The sequence below is a fragment of the Schistocerca nitens genome, chromosome 2 (assembly GCF_023898315.1).
Source record: "Schistocerca nitens isolate TAMUIC-IGC-003100 chromosome 2, iqSchNite1.1, whole genome shotgun sequence".
Lineage (NCBI taxonomy): Eukaryota > Metazoa > Arthropoda > Insecta > Orthoptera > Acrididae > Schistocerca > Schistocerca nitens.
Genome location: NC_064615.1, coordinates 946,311,451 through 946,332,703, shown reverse-complemented (window position 1 = coordinate 946,332,703; position 21,253 = coordinate 946,311,451). Strand labels below are relative to the sequence as shown.

The 21,253-nt window shown below is 45.2% G+C and overlaps 1 protein-coding gene across 1 annotated transcript in view; it reads right to left on the bottom strand.

The window, feature by feature from the left end:
- LOC126235465 (protein Wnt-1-like) overlaps positions 1-21,253 on the bottom strand; it is a 221,824-nt gene that overhangs the window by 18,267 nt on the left and 182,304 nt on the right. The window contains exons 4-5 of the mRNA XM_049944187.1: positions 13,269-13,435; positions 8,023-8,166 (exon numbers count right to left, since the gene is read on the bottom strand). Coding sequence (XP_049800144.1) covers positions 8,023-8,166; positions 13,269-13,435 — 311 coding nt within the window. The remainder of the gene's footprint in view (positions 1-8,022; positions 8,167-13,268; positions 13,436-21,253) is intronic.

Here is a 21,253-nt window from a genome sequence, read left to right as displayed (position 1 = left end):
CACGTCAAAAGGACTTATGGAGCCATTCCTGCTTTAAAGATGAAATAGTCACTTTGAGGGACTATCCATTTTAAGCAAATACCAAAATATAGTGGCAAAATATAGGAACAAGCAATGATAACAGTTTATCAACATCCACAGCAGAACTGGTAGTGGAAGTTCTTGTCAAATATGGTGTAGTACATCATTTGCACCGAGAACAAAGTGCTATCCAAACATTTCAGAACATATACAATAATTTGCTCAAGAAAATATAAACTTGCAAAGTGCGAACACATCAGACAATATCTAGGACGCAATGAATAGCATACTTTTGTAATTTATCCTTTCGGGATTGTTTTCTTGCGAAGTGCCAAATAACACCAAACTTATTTTTCTCGTCAAATAATTCCGACATTTTCATTATTGAAATAATTTTCACTAAAACACGTTTATCTATATACGTTCTTATTTATGGACAGTGTAGGCTTTTTGTCTGTAAAACGTACACACATTTTTGGTTTCAAACATCTCGTTGATCGTGTAAGAGAAAACTAGTGTGTCACGAAAACAAAGCGAACAACACTATAATGACTACGGAGACAAGAAAGCATAAAATCCATTTCTTGTGTAAAACGGATTTAAGACCGTGGTTTGTCAAATCTGTTCCGTCTACAACGTCTCTCTTCCAGTCGTAAATACTGCAAGTCATAATACTTTGCTAGACGTTACGGTCCCTTCCGTAGAAGCGCAGGTTCATTTACGGAACACAAAAAAAAAAAAGTGTTTAAATCGCGCCCGACCTCCCGAATTGTCGTTTTCCGCGTTTTTCCTGAAATCGGTTGATGTGAATGTCAGAATGGTTCGTTTTAAAAGGACACGAGCGATTTCGTTTCCCATCCCGCTATCACGGCTTTTCCGTCGCCAACGGCCGCGACACCGATAGTAAAGTAAACGACAGTTCTGCACACTTATGAAAATTGTGGGACGTCATAGAAGAAGGAGACTCCCACATTTCAGAAGTTGTCAGTGGTGCCATATATTTAGTACGTTTGTTTTGCCCTCTGTGACAAGCTGTTACTGCGAATCTGCCATGTATCATTTGTTGAGTGCAACAATACAACCAGACCGCCGTGAGTGGAATTATTAACCTGCGCCAATAGCTGCAGCTGCAGTAATAGATCTGAACAGGTCGAACGTCCCGGAGAGAAAACGCGCAACTGCAGGCAATAAGTGGACCACTCTTTGCTCGCTATAGTCGAGAACGAGCAGGGAGTGAGTGCGATACGCCAATTTGTAATGCCTGTGCGTACGGCCGTTTAGTCCCCGCGTCGCCGCTGCCGTTCAGTTCTCACGAAAGCGGTCTGCGGCTTGGGGCCTGGTAATATCCACGTGGGACAGCGATTACGTTTTTACGTGCAGCTGCCACTGCCCTGTGTCTACACAGCTCGCTATTAAACGTCGGCCTTGCTCTGCCCCCCCTTCCCCACCTCCCCTCCACCGGCACCCAGATCTTCTCCGTGGTAGGGGAAGATAGGGCAGGGGAGGGGAGACGGGGGGAGGAAGCAACAAATCACAACTCGCGCTCTTTTAAGTGTTTCCATCCACAGCCAGCCACAAGAAAGGCGCAGCGCTCAATTTGTACCGGTATTAATTTCCAAAGACGTTTTGCCCGAAACGCCAAAAGAGGAGGGCGCCACTCGGTCCTCTCTTTCGTTTTCCGTTCTTTTTTCTGCCCCCTTCCTCCGCCGCTCCCCGCCTTCCCCTTGCGCGGTCGCCATCCATTTGCCTTGACTTATGGTTGCGCCCGGATGGACTGGCCTCGTCTGCAGGGCGGCCAATTTTGCCCACAAACATTTCACTCGGAACAAACGTAGGCAGTACAGATGAAACCAACAGGGGTGACCGCGAGAGGGGGGTCGCGGCAGGGGAAGGTGGGAGAGGAAGACAGAATTCTACGGGCACAAAAACCGGCACTAAGGCCGGTGGGGCTCCCTTTTACAAGCAATTATTCAGTTCCATTTTATTGCGTCATTAAGTGAGGCTTGCGTGTACGCGGGTATGTGCGCGGCATATGTGCGGGGTTTTTGCGGCGCACAGGTTGCCCGCCCTGGCCGTTGCATCCCCCCTGAATGAGTTTTTCAGCGCCTCCGCGGGACTGCCCGCCACCTTGAACTGCTATTTGCTCGCCATTGTCTGCCGCACGCTCTCGGCTAATTAAAATTCTACCTCCGGCTCGACGGCAGCGGGGAGCAGGCAGCACGATTCCGCTCAAAAATAAAAGTTACGCCGATTAATTACTACGAAAGCCCTCTCTTTTTTTTTCTTCCCTTACTGTACCTTCACAAGGGAACTTTTTTCCCTCTCTGGCGTCCCCGGCTCGTTTTCTTTGCTACCCGAGCTCAGCTTTAAGTGAAATACGACGTCGAGCCTTAATAATATCGTAATGCAGGTGTAATAACACATTTAATGAAAACGTCTACTGCCGTGGAGCATTGTGGGCCATCCTGGCAGACGTTTGCCTTCAGTAATTACGCGTTTTTGCCATCTGCGACGACAGAAACTTTCCCGCACTTAGATCGCGGGTGGCATCGCCGTCACTTCCCTCCGCGTGTAATTAATTGCTAACAGCGAAAGACGTCTACTGTGCGGAACCCGCAGAGTGGGCTGGCTGTCCTAGTTTATTTGGTGGACGCAGCTATTAGTGTTCGAAGGCGCTCAGAAGCAAACGACGAAAAAATACAGTTACGGTTCTCGCCTAATTAAACCTACACGGTGAAGCTGTTTCGGATTAGTCTCGTCAGCGTGCCTGTACACGGAGCACGAGGTCTGTGAGATGATGTACGGAGAGGGTATTTAGCTCCTGAACTGACGAGTTACCTTTTAGCAAACTGTATGTATATCGGACATCGACTGGATTAGTTTAAAAAGGTTACAAAGCGAACCCATCTATTGGAAATGTTGTGACACCCGACGTTCCCCAGCGGAATGTGGCAGATAGTTCGCTTTTCTTGAATCTACATAAATAATTTGGAGTGCAGTTTACCAGCTCTATAAGATTGTCGTAGTTTACCGTCTAGTAAAGCCAACAAAACCAAAGTGAACAACAAAATTACTTTGACGAGATATCTGAATGGTGCAAAGAATAGCGATTGACCCTGAACAGTAGAAGCTGTGCAGTCGTCCATGTACGTAGCTAGAAAATTCCTGTTACTTGATAAATGACACAAATTTACTTAGTGTCGATCCGTTTAAACATCTAGCAGTACTACCTAATAACAACTTAAGCTGAAGTAGTCGGACATAAAATGTTGTGGAAAGCCAAAAAATGGTTCAAATGGCTCTAAGCACTATGGGACTTAACATCTGAGATGACTATCTAACAGGTTTGTTTGTGTGGCCATCCTCCGCAGCAAGCATATAAATACTTGTTTCGTAAATAAAACTGCCTTTTCCTGCTGCTAGATACATTATTTATTCCATGCATGTTTCGCCTTCTCCTGTTCTCTTTTTGTGGTGGTCTATTGTTCTTTTGTCACTCTTTACAACTATTTCGTCGTACAATGTTTTTCAAAACGTAAATATTGCGACTCAATTGCGTGTTTCACCTTGTTTGGTGTGTTTACCTATTTGTTGTCAACCTAACGAAGTATATATTCGAGACTAACTTCTATTTATGATGTTTATACCATGCGTTCAAATGGCTCTGAGCACCATGGGACTTAACATCTGTGGTCATCAGTCCCCTAGAACTTAGTATTACTTAACCCTAACTAACCTAATGACATCACACACATCCATGCCCGAGACTGGATTCGAACCTGCGACCATAGCAGCAGCGCAGTTCCGGATTGAAGCGCCTAGAACCGCTCGGCCACAGCGGTCGGCGTGGAGAGCCAAGGACAGAGGTTTGATGGCAGAACGCTTAAAATCTGCATCAAAACCTTCTAAATAAACTGTTCTTCTGGAATATTTCTGCTCATTAGAAGATACTTGCCAGAGAGGAAACGAACGTGAAGGAAGGGCTGTTCGTTTCGTATTATCACGGTAAAATGGAGAGAGTGTCACGGACGTGATCAACGGGCTAGGGTGAAGTTTATTAAAAGAAAGCAATCTCTTACTGCAGTAAAATGTTTTTTTACAAAATTTTAGTAAACAAATTTCTCCCGCAAAGGTCAAAATATTTTGTTATGCCTCACTTAAAGGACGAATGACTATCGCGATGAAATAAAGAGGGATCGGAGCACACAAGGAAAAGTCTGCGTCTTCATTTTTCCCACCCGGTGCTCGACAGTGGGAAGTTAAGAGACATTGGAAGTGTTGGCCTACATCATGTGTAAAACACACACTAACGACATAGATGTCGAGTAGCTGGAATTTTTGTAAATCTGAAATCGATCTTATGTCACAAACCTTCGCACAACGGAAGCGAATCTCGTTAACGTACAACGCTATTATTTTTTCTTTATCTTTACGAAACCATATCTTACTTCTCGTATGGCTCTGAACCGTACTGCAGAGAAGCAGTGTGTGAACCCCCGCTTCAGGCTTTCTGAATGAGTCCGTTAAAAGGCATTTCTGGCGAACTTCGTGATAGCTACTTCAACTAGAATACCTCCTTAGCGCGTCGTTATCCTGTGTTATGCAACCACGAACCCGTGGCCTGGAAAATCCAATGATGGTTCTGTATGTTCCGAGAGTCTTCTGGGAGCAGAATCGAGTGTTCCGTTAAGAAGTTGGGACAGGATCAGAGTCTACCAGTAAGCCGCTGCAGCTGGTCTGAAAGTGACTTTAAATTTCCGGAAAAGGGTTTGTCCTCGCTGAGAGCAGGTAAGGGCCACACACACATGCGCATTTCTCTTGTATAATTCCAGGTTTCCGCCCTTGAGGGGAGGGGACTTTCTCCTCACACTTCTCAGACTTCTCCACTCGCTCCGTTTCGACGTAAAAGGCAAGACAGCGTTTCCAGTATAGAGCGACCCTCGCCGTCAGCTGTGGCACTTCGCATGCGGGCAGGTGCCGGTGCTCGCTGGCTATCGATTAGCGGCTGGCTATCGATTAGCGCGTCGATAGTTTGTTTCTCGACCTGCGGCCGCGGCAGGAATGCGCCCCTCTCCGCCCCAGGCGCTGCAGGAATGCACCCCAGACAGTGCTCACCCGGCGGAGCGGGCCGACACTTTCGATACTATGTGCTGGAAACTGCGCGACTCGAGACAGGCACTCCCTACTTCACTATTCTCGTTCGACTCCTACGTAATGGACGAGCGAGCTGCGCTGGGGTCCATACGGCGGTCGCTATGCACACGAGGTGTGAAAACCCTGTTCTGATTGACCACCCAGTCAGGAACAGGAACAGCTGTTGGATATCAGTCAACCGATGTCTACCCCATTCCCAGGACCGGTTTAAGGCCCAAACCAGACAAGCAGCAGCTTGCGGCGCTAGATTAGTTCTAGTGCAAAATCTGTAGCGAAAACTGACGCAGGGGTAAGTATACACCAAACATGTGGACGTAAAGCAGCTGTTTTCGAAAGTCTCGAATATGCGGTTATTGACTTCGGTATTTGTTACTGTCCATTTTAGTGTAATATATTTGAAATGTAAGCCTTTCGACTGTTTCCTTACCTAATTGGCTTGCAATTTCTCTCAAGCATACGTTACCTTGTGGAAATTAGTAACTATAATGACTTTATTCTCAAAGTATTGCTGTCTCGTATCACACGCAAATTTCTGGTTTCCTTATCAGTTCCACACATAAAGGTTTGGCTATGTTTACCGATCTTAGATACTTTCATGTCAAAACTAAAATTTAGCTACTTATTGGTAAATTTTCTTCATATGTGACATGCAACTTACGCAGTTAAGTAGTGTCTTATGCCTAACACTTAAATGTAAAATTAGATTTTTTGTATTATTATACTAGTTTTTCCACTGAAAAGTGAAATAACTTGTAAAATATACATTGAAATACTTCCATTTCTAAACTGAAAGGAAATAGAAATTTCATATTTTCGTCCTTTCAACTCAAGCTAAAACATAGCACATTTTTATTGAAGCTAGAAGAATGTAATTTGTGTAGTTCTTAAAGTTTTCACTAAAAGTTTTTAAATATGTCAGCAATTACCTTAAACAGATTTCTATTAATATTTAGTACGGGAGTTCAGAAATTTATTTCTGTTATCGAGGAATATGTGATATTCATTTATTAAAAAAACATTTACACAATCACTAATACCGATTTATTTTTAAAGGTATTACCAAAAGCCGAAGAAAAGGGAGTTCATGTCTGACGGAGGTAAGAAGGGGGGAGGGGGAGAGCTTGTGCCATATAAAATGTTACTAGTGTAAGAATATGGTCTCGAAACGACAGTGCCATAGTCCATCAACAAGAAGTTGGTGCAATTCGTGTTTGGGAAGATGTTCCTGTCATCGTTTTGATCATCAACAGTAAGGTTTACCTACTCCATTCCTGTCGCTTGCCACTCCACTTCTACATAATTGCTGCAGCCCAAATTACCCTGCCTGCCCTTGCAGGTCTCCCTGTCAGTGCTCCTTCAGTTACAGTTTCCAGAAATGAGAAAATGGAGAAAATGGGTATGGTGGAGAAACTTTAGAGGGGAAGGAGCAAGACAAAGTCGTCAAAATTTCAGTCTACTGATTGTTTCTCTTTATTTTCATATAAGCAGTTTAGGGATAGTCGTCCATCTACAAATCATCTGATAAAGTTGTGGATAAGTTCACCATAGTGAACTTACAGTTTCATATCAACAAGTTGCTCCATAACTATAACGAAAGATCTGAAGATGGGCAAGTGGCCCGGAACTGGTTATACGAAAATAAAGGGAAGCGATCTGCTCACTAGCCGGCCACTGTGGCCGAGCGGTTCTAGGCGCTTCAGTCTGGAACCGCGCGACCGCTACGTTCGCAGGTTCGAATCCTGCTTTGGGCATGGATGTGTGTGATGTCCTTAGGTTAGTTAGGTTTAAGCAGTTCTGAGTTCTAGGGGACTGATGATCTCAGATGCTAAGTCCCATAGTGCTCAGAGCCATTTGAACAATTTTTTGATCTGATCACTGAAAAAGGGCAGCTTTGTGTAAATAAAGATCGGCGACCGTCCTTAAAGACGAAAGTGCCCTGTTTTCAAGGAGGATGAGATGAGAATTAAGGTGAAGGATGAAGGGAAGGTAAAGGAGGACTTGAAGGTGTGCTACGGTTTAATTTCCTGACAGACAATCTGCCCACGTTTATCGTCATGGATAACGGAAATCAGGCATAGCATAATATAAAAATCTTGTTATATTTAGGTGTAAAAAACTGAGAACAGAAATCAGTTAACAAGCAGTTAATTCGTAGACGTTCTTGGGGATTTGAATTGTAATTGAATTTGATGTTTGATGGAGTATGTTTATGGTGCGGTTATGAAGCCACTCGGAAAAGACAGGAAGATATTGACAGCAGAAATGAATCAACTAAATGAAGAGGAAGGAAATGTGTCGAGAAAGAGAGGGAGTGTGCAGAGGGATTGGGGAGTGTGCAGAGGGATTGGGGAGGGTGCAGAGGGATTGGGGAGTGTGCAGAGGGATTGGGGAGAGGGGAGAGGGATTGGGGAGAGGGGAGAGGGAGTGGGGAGAGGGATTGGGGAGAGGGAGTGGGGAGAGGGAGTGTGCAGAGGGAGTGGGGAGTGTGCAGAGGGATTGGGGAGTGTGCAGAGGGATTGGGGAGTGTGCAGAGGGAGTGGGGAGAGGGAGTGGGGAGAGGGAGTGGGGAGAGGGAGTGGGGAGAGGGGAGTGGGGAGAGGGGAGAGGGGAGTGGGTGGGGGAGAGGGTGGGGGAGAGGGAGGGGGAGAGGGAGGGGGAGAGGGAGGGGGAGAGGGAGGGGGAGGGGGAGGGGGAGGGGGAGAGGGAGGGGGAGAGGGAGGGGGAGAGGGAGGGGGAGAGGGAGGGGGAGAGTGGGAGGGGGAGAGTGGGAGGGGGAGAGTGGGAGGGGGGAGGGAGAGAGAGAGAGAGAGAGAGAGAGAGAGAGAGAGAGAGAGTTGGTTATCTCACCGCTCGGCCCGCCTCATTGTTGTGAAGATTCATCTTCTCCCGGAGGGAGCGTCCGCGCTCGCCCGTGTCGACGAACTCGCGGGAGAACTTGAAGCCGTAGTCGATGTTGTCGGAGCAGCCGCCCCACTCCCAGTCGGCCGCCGCCTGCGCCGCGGTGCGGCCCCCGGTCGCCGCCACGCCCGCCCCCGCAGGCGCTGCCGACAGCAGCCCACCCGCTCCTGCAACAACCACAACAATACCACTCACCTGATACCTCTGGACAACCGAAAACTCAACATAATATCGTCTCCTGTGCGAGAAGTGTGTTACTGTTCTTTCATGTCACTGGCACTAGTTCGGTTTTAAGTAAAAATCACTTAAGCTATGTCACGCATTAAAAGTCAGGACAGGATAGATGTAAGCTAGAATTGATGGGCGAAAAGTTCCTAGTAGCACACGTATCAGACGGAAGATTTGCGTTGCAGTTAGAAGAAGGCTGAAGCTTCTTATGTTGGACTATGTTGCCCGAGTACTTTGTAGCTGTCACTCAAATACAGGTGCATAGTTACGCACTAAATTCCACTGCATCAGCAACCAACGTCGGCAAATAAGTGGGAGAAATCGTATACAGATTAAAAAACTCCCTATGTTGGGGGCACGGGGTTTACATCTACACCTTGTACTATCGCTTGCATGCAGTTCTGCCGGAAATTCTAAAAACGGAAACACGAATGATTAACACGTTAGCAGGGACCTAAGAGTGACACGTAACCATTCTTACATAGTCCACTTTAGGACTTTTCACTGGTTGTTGTTACCTAACACTGAACTGGTCAGTGCTTTGCAGCATTGTGGCTCCCTCTGCACAATGTTTTGGTCCGAAAATGGTGTTTCATGTTCCCTCCAGATACTAATCCGTCGAGAATCACTCCCCAGACCAAATCGTGACTCATCTGTGAAAAGAACATCGACCCTCTGTTCGACTGTCCACGATGCATAATGGCGACTCCACTCTCGCCGTTCCCCTCTGTGAAGACGCGTCAGAGGTATTCATATAGCAGGTCTCAGACAGTAAAGGCCACACTGCCGAAGCCTTATGTACACTGTTTGCCTCGATACAACACGTCGAGTGGATGCTGCGTGGTGAGATGTCAGTTGTCGAGCAGTATTAAGGCGGTACTGCCGTGCCCTTACAGCCAGTTCTCTCTTTCTAATGTCACACGTAGTCGGCCGTACCCTAGTCTTCGGGATACAGTTTCGGTCTCCATTAACGGTCACCACATCCGAAAAACAACAGAGTGATTCCCATTAAGCTATCGAGCTACATCAGTTTGCGACTGTCCTGCTTCCGGTCTTCCTACGGCCCTCTACCGCAGGGAGACTAGTAGGAGTCTTCTCTGGCCATACTCCGCCATACTCTGACTGTGAACACAGCGTTTGTTTGCGGGGAACAACCCACAAAATATACCCGGTTTCATAGGTGCCCTGCCGTCACCGTTGGCCTGATTGTCCATCGACCGGAATACCATCTTCCCTGCAAAACAGGATCGTACGGATATCTTGTGGTAGTTTGTATGATTATAACGTGAATTAGGCAATGGAGGGGGAAATAGCGGTTCGTTGCTTTAATTTTGGACACCAGTGTAGTTTCATGAAGTTCCGATGCGTGGCAGCGCTATACACAGCCTTCAATACGGCGCCTGTAACGGTAGTGCGTTCCAAGCCAAGAGCCGTGATCGAGTTTCTTATGTCTACGGAGTCCCAGCAGTGGACAAAAATACGGTGAGTCGTTGGGCGTGGTGTCTCTCATCATCGCAACGAAGTCGCGCAAAACTCTACGATCTCCTGCGTACTGGGCGGCCGCACACATGTCTGACTCCTGCAGTGTTGGAACGTACGGACAGTGTCGTTTGAGGTGGCTGACGGATCTCAATCAAACACCTTGCTACACATCTGGACGTCGCTGATGGTAGTGCTGAAACACTCATCGACCGCTTCGGGTACTCAAAGGTGTGGTACCATGCGGTCACACAGGCCCTCCCAGTAAGGTGACGAAAGGGCGTCCAACGGAGATTATGTTGAAAACCAGGTTTTTGTAGCTAAGAGGGTACTTCAGAAAAAAAAAATGTTGCATTACTTATAGAACGCCCGCTAGTGTAACATATTTCATAATATCCTATCCGTATCTCTAGCGAATTTCTCCCTGCCGTTTCATTTTGAGTCTGAGGAACTTTTAATTCTGTCAGTAATTGGTTGTCGTTTCGAGAAAAGATATTGTAGCTGATAACTGTGTCTCTCCGCTGTTTTATACTATGTGCCTCTGGAGATGACGTTAAATTATCTGTGGTGCTGAGTCGTGTGGCATGACCTTTGGCTCCGAAACACGCTGGCAAAATTATTGGCTCCCTACGTTCCTCATTCCAACAATGTGGTTTGATGAATTGCACAGTAAGGAACAGACTGCGTTTATTACTTCTGAATTATTCCCGGTCAATTAATGGCAGAAAGAAAAAACAGAAAGTCCTTTCCGTGAATTGCTACACGTCGCCTCTTACTCCCTCAGTATTTTTATCCAAATAATGAGTCATGTGTATACCACATTTGGTTCAAATTTCTCCAGGCATTCCTGGGTTTATGCTTTTATGTCATGCCTTTTCACCCTGAATCCTCAGCCATACAGGTGCTAGGGGTGAGCTACTGTCACAGCAATGTTTTTCAGACGGAGAGTGATACGTGTGCCAACTGATGTAGAAACTCCTTCAGGCATTGCAGAGTTGTGTTTGCACCCACCCCCTGTTCCCAACTGTCATCGAGGTTCACATCAATAACCACACTGATATTAGTATAGCTTGTTATCAAATATTTTTGTATATCTGTTGTGATATGGTACACCAACAAAATATTTGTACAAACAGTGAATCAAATGTACACAAAATTTTAATTGAAATTGATCCAAGCGTTCCTGCATTAACTTGCTATGTCACTGTCTTTTCATTTCCAGCCCTATGGGTGGTAGTTGGTTCTGTTCCCAAAAGAAACCTTCACAGATGTGCGCAACAAAAAGTCACCAATGTTTCACCGCCATCGTATGAATGGTATAGGAACACATAGAAGACCAACACACAAATATTCATTTTTTTTAATATAATATAAAATATACATTGTAGAGGTTAGTGTCCAAAATCTGACTACCCCTCTAAAGTGGGCCCCATGGTTCTTGGCTGTGTATTCTCTTAAGCTCTAGCGGAACCAAAATATGTGGTAGCTCAGGCTTGCACCACTCTGTCGCGGACTGCTCAAGTAGTTCGCTTCACTCGTGATTTATGTTTGGCAGCAGGCTACATGTTTTGACAATAAAAAATATTTTTTTTTTGCCTTGTACTACATTTTCCGTTACGGCAGATAAGCCATTCAACATGTGACTGTTCTTAATTAATAAGTTTCAAATGTTAGTGTTTGTGACTAAACGGTTTCATTCAGATATTTGGTTAACAAAATGTACGCTATAGTTGCTTAAACCAGACCCCTTACTTCAGGTTTCAAATCTCTTGTATTAGTACACACCTTTATTCTTTTGGAATTGCATTGCGGTTACGAAGAGGATAATGGCGAAGGCTGATTAAAGAAAGTGGAGTCCTTCTAAAATCACTAAAGCTATTGACGCAGTTCATAAAAATAAAGTGGTTTGGAAGGAGGTCAGCAAGCAGTTTAATGATAGAGAAATAACCCTTACGATGCTGTCCAGCATGAAGTACGGTACACCAGAGGAAGCAGCAAAAGAAAAAAAAAAAGGCAGACCTACAGTTCGAGTAAAGATTTCGAAGAACATCTCGTATAGTACTGTCTTGCTATGGAAGTTTCTGTCTTTGGGCTTATTCGTAAGAAATTGTGAATAATGGCATTACAACTGTCAGAGGGGAATAACAGTGAATACCCGTTCAAAGGCGAAATTGCTGGTGAAAATTGGGTTAATCTTTTCGTTAAACGTCACAAAACTAAAGGGTCAGAATGAAAACCTACAGGAACATCGTATGGCAGAGCTATTGGATTAAGCAAAGGAATCATAGAGACATTCTTTAACTTTCTGAAAGATGCAATATTAAACCTACTTTGAAACTACAAGATATTTTCTCTTAGTTAATACCTTTGTCCAATTTTGTTTAGTGCTTTTTGGTTATTTTTAAAAGGGGTCCGATTTAATTAAGTGTAAGTGGTGCATAACGTTATATTAAAATTATGATACGGTTTTGAAACATGTAAGAGGTCCATGATTAAGGAATTTGTTGCTAGCGCACTCAAGCAGATGTAATTTCGATGGATTGCTCACGCGCTGCCTGCGATATGTAAGCCATAAGAGTGTCTCAGACCAGAGAGTAGTGTTGGCTGCAGTAGGAGCAGTGTCAGTAGCAGCAGTAGTAGTAGTAGTAGTAGTAGTAGTAGTAGCGATCAGTCGTGTGTGGAGTTGGCTGGGCCGGTCTTGGGGAGCGATGGCGGAACCTGAACATTGTAGTATAAGGTAAAAGCACCCTCGCGAATATGTACTATTGTTGTATCAGGTCCCATGTGAAATGTTTTAAAAAATCTCTTAATAATAATCTCTCATAAAAAAATTAACTTTTGACAATTATTCATCTCAATTTTAAGAATTTACTAATTTCTCCAATCCATGGTCATCCTGATTATTGTAAAGAAAAATCAGTTGTTTCTTTTATACATGACAAATCTCTCGGCCAGCATAGCACAGGGCTGTGTCAGAAAAGTTTAGCTTCGTATAGGAACAGATATATACGCGCTATCCGGCGACTTTATTGAGGTAAGAATTTTCAATTTATTCAGTATGATCTTTCACAGCCATGACGCAGCCCTGCTCACGTCTAAAATTTACCAGTTTAAAGTCACAGTCAATTATTGAAAGGTTATAAGTGAGCCACAATTTTATTGAGAGATTAGTCACATTTTATTATTGATAGGTTACGCAATTTTTTTATGGGGAGGTTACGCTGAATGTGAATGCAATATATAACTATTTTTATCTGTTGCAAGGTTACATTGAATGTGAAGGAAATAAATAATTATATTGTTTTTACTGTTGGGAGGTTACGGAATTTTTATCTGTTGGTAGGTTACAAACAATTTTCTATTTTCTGATTTTAAAAAATCAAAATCAAAGTGGGGTGGGGGCGTGTCCGGCTTTGGGCACTTTCCTCTGTTAGCTTCTTTTCTTCGGAGACGTATTGGCGGCTCGGCTCCTTACCTGCAGCGGCGGCGGCGGCGGCGGTGCCGGGCAGAGGGTGCTTGGCGTGGGCGTGCGCGCGATGCGCGTAGCTGTGGTCGCACGAGCAGGCCGACACGCTGCCCTCTGAGCAGGCGCGCGCTATCGCGTGCGTCACGCCGGCGCTCGTGATGGCGTAGATGAACGCCGTCTCCCGGCAGCCTGCAACACGGCCCACACGCGTAACGGGCATCCTCATTATGTGCTCACAGCAAGCAGTGTCTATATCACGAAGGGAAACCTTCATATTCACTACTTCGTACAATTAAGACTGCCGTAAGCTACTCTCTACAATGTATAAACTTACGTTAAAGGTCTAACACAGTAAGTCAAGTACTGAACCTAGAATCTGTGTATGTTTCTTGAGGATACATTACTTACGCAGCACCAGTTACCAAGACTATATACGCTACTGGCCATTAAAATTGCTACACCAAGAAGAAATGCAGATGATAACCTGGTATTCATTCGACAAATATATTATACTAGAACTGACATATGATTACATTTTCACGCAATTTGGGTGCATGTATCCTGATAAATCAGTACCCACAACAACCACCTCTGGCCGTAATAACGACCTTGATACGCCTGGGCATTGAGTCAAACAGAGCTTGGCTGGCGTGTACAGGTACAGCTGCCCATGCAGCTTCAACAAGATACCACAGTTCATCAAGAGTAGTGACTGGCGTATTGTGACGAACCAGTTGCTCGGCCACAATTGACCATATGCTTCCAATTGGTGAGAAATCTGGAGAACGTGCTGGCCAAGGCAGCAGTCGAACATTTTCTGTATCCAGAAAGGCCCGTACAGGACCTGCAACATGCGGTCGTGCATTATCCTGCAGAAATGTAGGGTTTCGCAGGGATCGAATGAAGGGTAGAGCCACGGGTCTAAACACATCTGAAATGTAACGTCCACTGTTCAAAGTGCCGTCAATGCGAACCAGAGGTGACCGAGACGTGTAACCAATGGCACCGCATACCCTCATGCCGGGTGATCCGCCAGTATGGCGATTACGAATACACGCTTCCAATGTGCGTTCACTGCGATGCCGCCAAACACGCATGCGACCATCATGATGCTGTAAACAGAACCTGGATTCATACGAAAAAATTACGTTTTGCCATTCGTGCACCTAGGTTCGTCGTTGAGTGCACCATCGCAGGCGCTCCTGTCTGTGATGGAGCGTCAAGGGTAACCGCAGAGATGGTCTCCGGGCTAATAGTCCGTGCTGCTGCAAACGTTGTCGAACTGTTCGTGCAGGTGGTTGTTGTCTTGCAAACGTCCCCACCCGTTGACTCAGGGATCGAGACGTGGCTGCACGATCCGTTACAGCCATGCGGATAAGATGCCTGTCATCTCGACTGCTAGTGATACGAGGCCGTTGGGATCCAACACTGCGTTCCGTATTACCCTCCTGAACCCACCGATTCCATATTCTGCTAACAGTCATTGGATCTCGACCAACGCGAGCAGCAATGTCGCGATATGATAAACCGCAATCGCGATAGGCTACAATGCGACCTTCATCAAAGTCGGAGGCGTGATGGTACGCATTTCTCCTCCTTACCCGAGACAACACAACAACGTTTCACCAGGCAACGTCGGTCAACTGCTGTTTGTGTATGAGAAATCGGTTGGAAACTTACCTCATGTCAGCACGTTGTAGGTGTCGCCACCGGCGCCAACCTTGTGTGAGTGTTCTGAAAAGCTTAGCACGTCATCTTCGTGGTGTAGCAATTTTAATAGCCAGTAGTGTATTTAACAAGTTGTCTCATTTGTAAAGTAATCTGAATTTGTTTTATATATGGGTGTTCGATTCATTAATGAATCGGGGATGGTTAACCTCTAATGATGTGTGACGCGTTTCCACAGGTACTCTTACACACATTCGCATAAAAAACATACGAAAGAAACTAACAATAATGGACATGAATAAACTGAGCAAAAAAATAGGAGTACCCATCAAAATAAGAAACACATCTTTAAAGTGAGTAAATGGATTGTGTTGTTCAGGTAGCATAACAACCGAGGAAAGGTGGACTGTAGCAGATACAGTAATAAGTTTTTACAACCCCAAGGCATATTTTGACTAACAACCATCTCAGTTAACAGAGGTGGAAAGTTGCCTCATTTGGAGAATACTCGACACTGGGTGTGAATCTTGGACCCTTAAAAGCAGGAAATATACAAACTGGTAATAACAGACTTATAAATAACATTCAAAATGCTTCGAGTCGTTTCCTCCCCTCCTGATTTACGATTCAAATATCTTCTTCCTTTCATACAACACTTGGCTTCAGACGCATACTTCAGGAACTACCGCCTCAAGTCGTTTTCAGTATCTGGCATGAGTAGAGATTTATTGAAAAGACAGCAAAAAAATATCATTTGTCTTGTACTTTTAATATCTGCCTTGCTTCGGCTGTCCTGTGTTACTTTGCTTACTAGTTGCACTTCCTGCTAAGAATGCTGTTCACTGGTTTCTAGAGGCCTCTAAAGACTAACTTACAAAATGTCTGTCCCCCCTACACTTTATTCCTTTTTTAGTATTTTCTTTCACTTCTGTCATCACTTCTCCTACACACAAGTTGCACAACAATCGCAAGAGGCTACGGCCCTGCCTTACACGCACCTCAACACAAATTTTTCTTTTTTGCTCGTTTATTTCAGGCATAGCCCCCATCGACCAAGGATTCTGAACAGCTTATATCTTATATACATAGGGGGGGGGGGGGGGGTCTAGATACACACATCTGTTGATGCTTGCATGATGATATAGTTGAATGGATCCCAAAGTTTAGTTAAATATGTATCTGTAATGAGGCACCTGTGATAAAGTCTGACATCAAATAAATTATTAACAAATTTCACAGTATTTTGGTTTGTTGACCTGTGCAAATAATCCTTAAATAAAACAGCAAACTGGGAAGGTGTATTTGGTATACATGCACGTATGCGCGCGCACACTATATATATATATATATATATATATATATATATATATATATATATATATATATATGCGCAGAGTGGATGTATTTGTTTATGACCACGATCACCTCCCACACTCCTTGACTGATGTCATCCAAATGTGGCACAGAAACAACAGACCTTTTGAGTATCAGCACCGTGGGGTTTATAAGCTCCTAGCTCCAGTAGGACTAAAGATATGGGCAAAAACGATATACAGAGAAGCCTTACTTGAAACGCCAGAACGCATTCAGCAATTGGTAAATAGTGACTGACATGGAGACGCGTTTTGTATACTCCAAAGCTTTTTAGTCTTTACATAGTCGAAGCCTTTCTCTAGGTCCACAAATGCTAGGAATGTATCCTCAGTTTTCTTCTATGTTCCTTACATTAGTAATCGGAATGTCAGAACTCCTTTTCCACTACTATTTCCCGTTCTGTAACCAAACTTACCTCCACACAGTAAGCATTCAGATTTCATTTCTGTCCTTCTGTTTATTATTACTGGCAGCACGTGCAAAGCGTGATTTGGCAAATTGATGTCCCGATAGCTTTCAAATTCGCCAATACATACTTGTTTTGCAGATGGTGATACTAACGACAATCGAAGAATCTTGACTACCTTTATAAGTATTCTGTATATACATGGAAGAGTGTGGAGATGACGATCAGTTTGGTTTTCGGTAAGGTAAGGGCACGACAGAGGCCGTTCCGACGTTGCGATTGTTAATGGAAGCAAGACTTGAGAAAAATCAAAACACGTTCGTAGAATCTGTCAACCTCGAGGAAGCTTTCGGCAATTTAATACGGTACAAGATGCGAAATTCTGAGAAAAATACAGTGAGGTATAGGAAAAGACAGGTAATATACAATGTGTACAAGAACCAAGAAGGAACAATACGTATGGAAGACCTTTAACGAAGTGCTCAGAGTAAAAATGTTGTAAGACAGGTACGTAGTTGTTCGACCGTACTGTTCAACGCTTATACTGAGGAGCAATCACAGAAATAAAAGAAAGCTTAAAGAGTAGGATTAAAATTCAGGGCAAAATTATCTGCTGATATTGCCATCTTCAGTTAAAGTTAGGAAGGATTGCAAGACATGTGAAATGGAATTAACAGTCTTACAAGCACACACTACAGACTAAGAGTAAACTGGAAAGGAAAACGAAAGCGTTGAGGAGTGGCAGAAAGGAGACGGCCAATAAACTTAAAATCAAAATAAGGGACCACGAAGTAGACAAAGTGGGGGAATTCTGCTACCATGGAAGCAAAATAATACGTGCCCAATAGGGCAAGAAGAAAGGAGGACATCACAAGCAGATCAGCACTGGCAAAGAGGCCATTACTGGTTAAAACATGTCTGTCAGTGTCAAACTTCATCTAAGAAAGAAATCTTTGGAGCACTGCAGTGTATTGGAGTGTATCGTGGACTGTGGGAAAGCTGGAAAATAAGAGAATCGAAACGACTGAATGTGGAGCTATTGAAGAACGTTGAAAATTAGGTTGACTTTTGGAGTAAAGAATGAGGTGGTTCTCGTCAGAATCTGTGAAGAAAGGAACATACGGAAAACATTGATAAGAAGGCAACTGTTTAGGGATCAGGCGATAGCTTCCGTAATACTAGACACGTGGGTACTCAAAAACAGGACAGGACGAGTAGTACCATTGTCAAGAGTACTAACAGGAAGCACGGAGAAATGGGAGGCTTCTGCTTGGATTCTTAGACGGCAGAGTTAGTGGTGACCTGCGGCCGCTGTCCTGAATAAAGACTTTTCGTCACTGAGACCTCTCCCCATTCCCCCCCCCCCCCCCACGCCTGCGCAGCTTAATGACGGCCTTTGATCATGGGCTGCATGACCAGTGGCCGGCTTACAATGGGTGCCCCCGGCGCGCGCGTAATCACCAGTCCCCAGTAGAGGCGATGAGAGTGGAGCGCAGCAGTGGCAAGTACCCAGCCAGCCGTCTTGACACACAACTCGCCGCTAAACAGCAGCGCGCGCCCTCGCCCAGTGCAGAGACAATGGCCCTTTGGAGGGCCGGTCAAAGGGAAGGGGTAAGTGCAGGGTGCACTCGCGAGATTAGGCGCGCACCACTCGCCCTTCAAAGGGCCGGCGAGCGCCCACCTGAGGAGGGACAGCCGATACGGCGGAAGCGGCCCCGGCCTACAATGTGCCAGGAAACCGCAAACAAACAGACAGGGGGCGTGCCGAAACGTAATCCCGACGCACAGGCCGCGTCCTGAAATTATAGCTACGCAATACCGCAGCGCCTCCCACTGCTAGTTGCCACGGCACCACCCCTCTCTTCTCACGAGCCTTTTCTCGATACTCGGCGATATTTGATATCGCCAATGCTTATACGGTTTCTCACGAGTGACCCGGCTCCTATGGTACGTCGGGAAACGTTCGTGAAAACGTCGGCGCTGAATTGTTACGTTTTTCAAATGAACTTATGTGGTTCCAGGGACCTTTTCAAGTCTCAAATATCTATGTTATATATTTTCAGACTGAAGCACGGACGGAAAATTTGTACGAAGACCAGGATTCGAACCCAGGTCTCCTGCTCATTAGGCAGATGCGTCAACCACTACGCGATCCTGGCAAGTGGCTTTGCACAAACGCACATCACCCTCCTCAATCCAGATTCCCTTCACAACGCAGACCATCCGGTATTCCTCCTAAATTCGAACAGCATTGCAGAGACTTTCCAGATGTGTTGGAATAGCCCCTCAGCATCCAACGAAACGGGGATTCTCCCTGAATGCCAGGCATATATGTTTTGCTCGAATTAAGACCTTTACAAATTGGTTGGTTGATCTTGGGGAAGGGACCAAACAGCGAGGTCATCTGTCCCATCGGAATAGGGAAGGAAGTCCAAATTCCCACTCGTTCCTTCAGCCCACTTGGTATTCCCTCCAAATTCGAAACCGTGCCGTACCGGCATTTGCCTGAAATGATTTAGGGAAATCACGGAAAACCTAAATCAGGATGCCGGGACGCGGGTCTGAACAGTCGTCCTCTCGAATCCGAGTCCAGTGTGCTAACCACTGCGCCACCTCGCTCGGTCCTTTTTCAAGTCTCAAACGCCTATGATTGACGAGAAAGGCGTGCTGGGGTAGTCTGTGCAGTTGTGCAAACCCATTATGCCAGAATGGCGTAGTGGTTAGTCCATCTGTCTAGGGAGCAGGAGACCCAGTTTCGAACCCTGACCTTGGTACAAATTTTCATGCATCCCTTCAGCGTGCATGTATAAATCACAGAAGGTTGAGAACTGAAAAAGTCTCTGGAACCATATAGTGTCATTTGAATTGGGTTTGAGGTAGGATCCTCTTTTCTTTCGACACTGAAATATTATTCCAATACAGTCGCTCTGCAATGCTCTTCGAACTTGGAGGGAATACCAAGTGGGCTGAAGGAGTGAGTGGGAATTTGGACTGAGAGGGATGCGTGCCAGGGTAGTTCGTGTCGTTGTGCAAAGCCACCGTGCCAATGTGCTCAGTGCATCTGCATGGTGAGCAGGAGACCCGTGTTCGAATCTTGGCCTTGGTACTAATTTTCCTTCATCGATCCAGTCTGAATATACACATCATAGATGTATTATTTTTATTTGTCCTCCAGTCCACGTTTGATTTATTAAACATACTGCTCAGCAGATCGGAGTCCGTCCCTGGTAGCTGAGTGGTTAGCGCGACAGAATGTCATACCTAACGGCCCGGGTTCGATTCCCGGCTGGGTGGGAGATTTTCTCCGCTCAGGGACTGGGTGTTGTGTTGCCCTTATCATCATTTCATCCCCATCGACACGCAAGTCACCGAAGGGGCGTCAGCTCTAAAGACTTGCACCAGGCGAACGGTCTACCCGACGGGAGGACCTAGCCACACGGCATTTCCATTTAGCAGATCGGAAAGTAAGCTCTAACAGCGATAATCGTCAGCTCGCCGGCTCAGTAAGGAAGCACCACGCTACAAATACAAATGCACTAGGTTCGATTCTCAGGTGGTCTCAGAAAATTTGCCATTTACTTTTCTTTCCTATCTGGGAGTGAGGTGCTGAAGTCAAAATTGCCATGTCGAGCGTTTCCGGAGTGAACTGAAAAAAGAAGGTTGTCCTAGTTGCAACTGAATGGGTAATTCAGTTCAAAGGTAGGAGGAAGGCCAGTGCAATGCCTAGTCCGATACTGCGCTTTTGAAACTGTGCTTCCCGATGAAGAAGAGTTCAATTATATATAACAGATCTTATATCATGGTGAGCTTTATTTTGCTAGCCTCCTGAGGAACACAGTTAAGGAAGACTGACTAATTATGATGCACATTGTTCTGATCCTCCCCATGTACATTATAGTAATGATGCAAGTTATGGACACAGAGGATCAGTGTCTGATCATCAGGATACCTATTACTAGACATTATATTGGGAGTGTTTACCCTTCAGCTTGAATTCTACTGGAGACACTTTCAGTGAGGTGTCTGAATGTCTGTGGAGGATTGGTAGCTCATTATTCCTCAACAGGTGAAACCAGAGAAGTAAATGATGTTGCACACTCGGGTCTGGTGCGAAGTCGATGTTCCAACTCACCTAACTGGATTCAGGTCTGGCGCCTCGACAGGCCAGTCCTTTACAGAAATGTTACTGTCCACAAACCACTGCCTCGCAGATGGTGTTTATGAGAGGGTTCTTTGTCATCCGAACCAAACAATCTTCGTTTCTAAGCTGTTCTAGTATGCGAAGTCCACAATGCCTTAAAATGTATTCATACCCTTCCGCACTTAGCGCTTTTTGAAGCACGATAGGGGAACCATACGCTAACAACGGTAAACACCCTCTACCGTAACACCTCCTGCTTCGCACTTCAGTATCGACACTTTACATGGCGGCAGGTAACATTGTCAAAGCATTTGCCAAGTCCAAACCCTTTCATCGGATTGTCACAGAGTATAACGTGATTCACCTCTCCAAATGAAGGGAGACGAAGGATGATTCAAGAAAATCCTTAAGTACAACC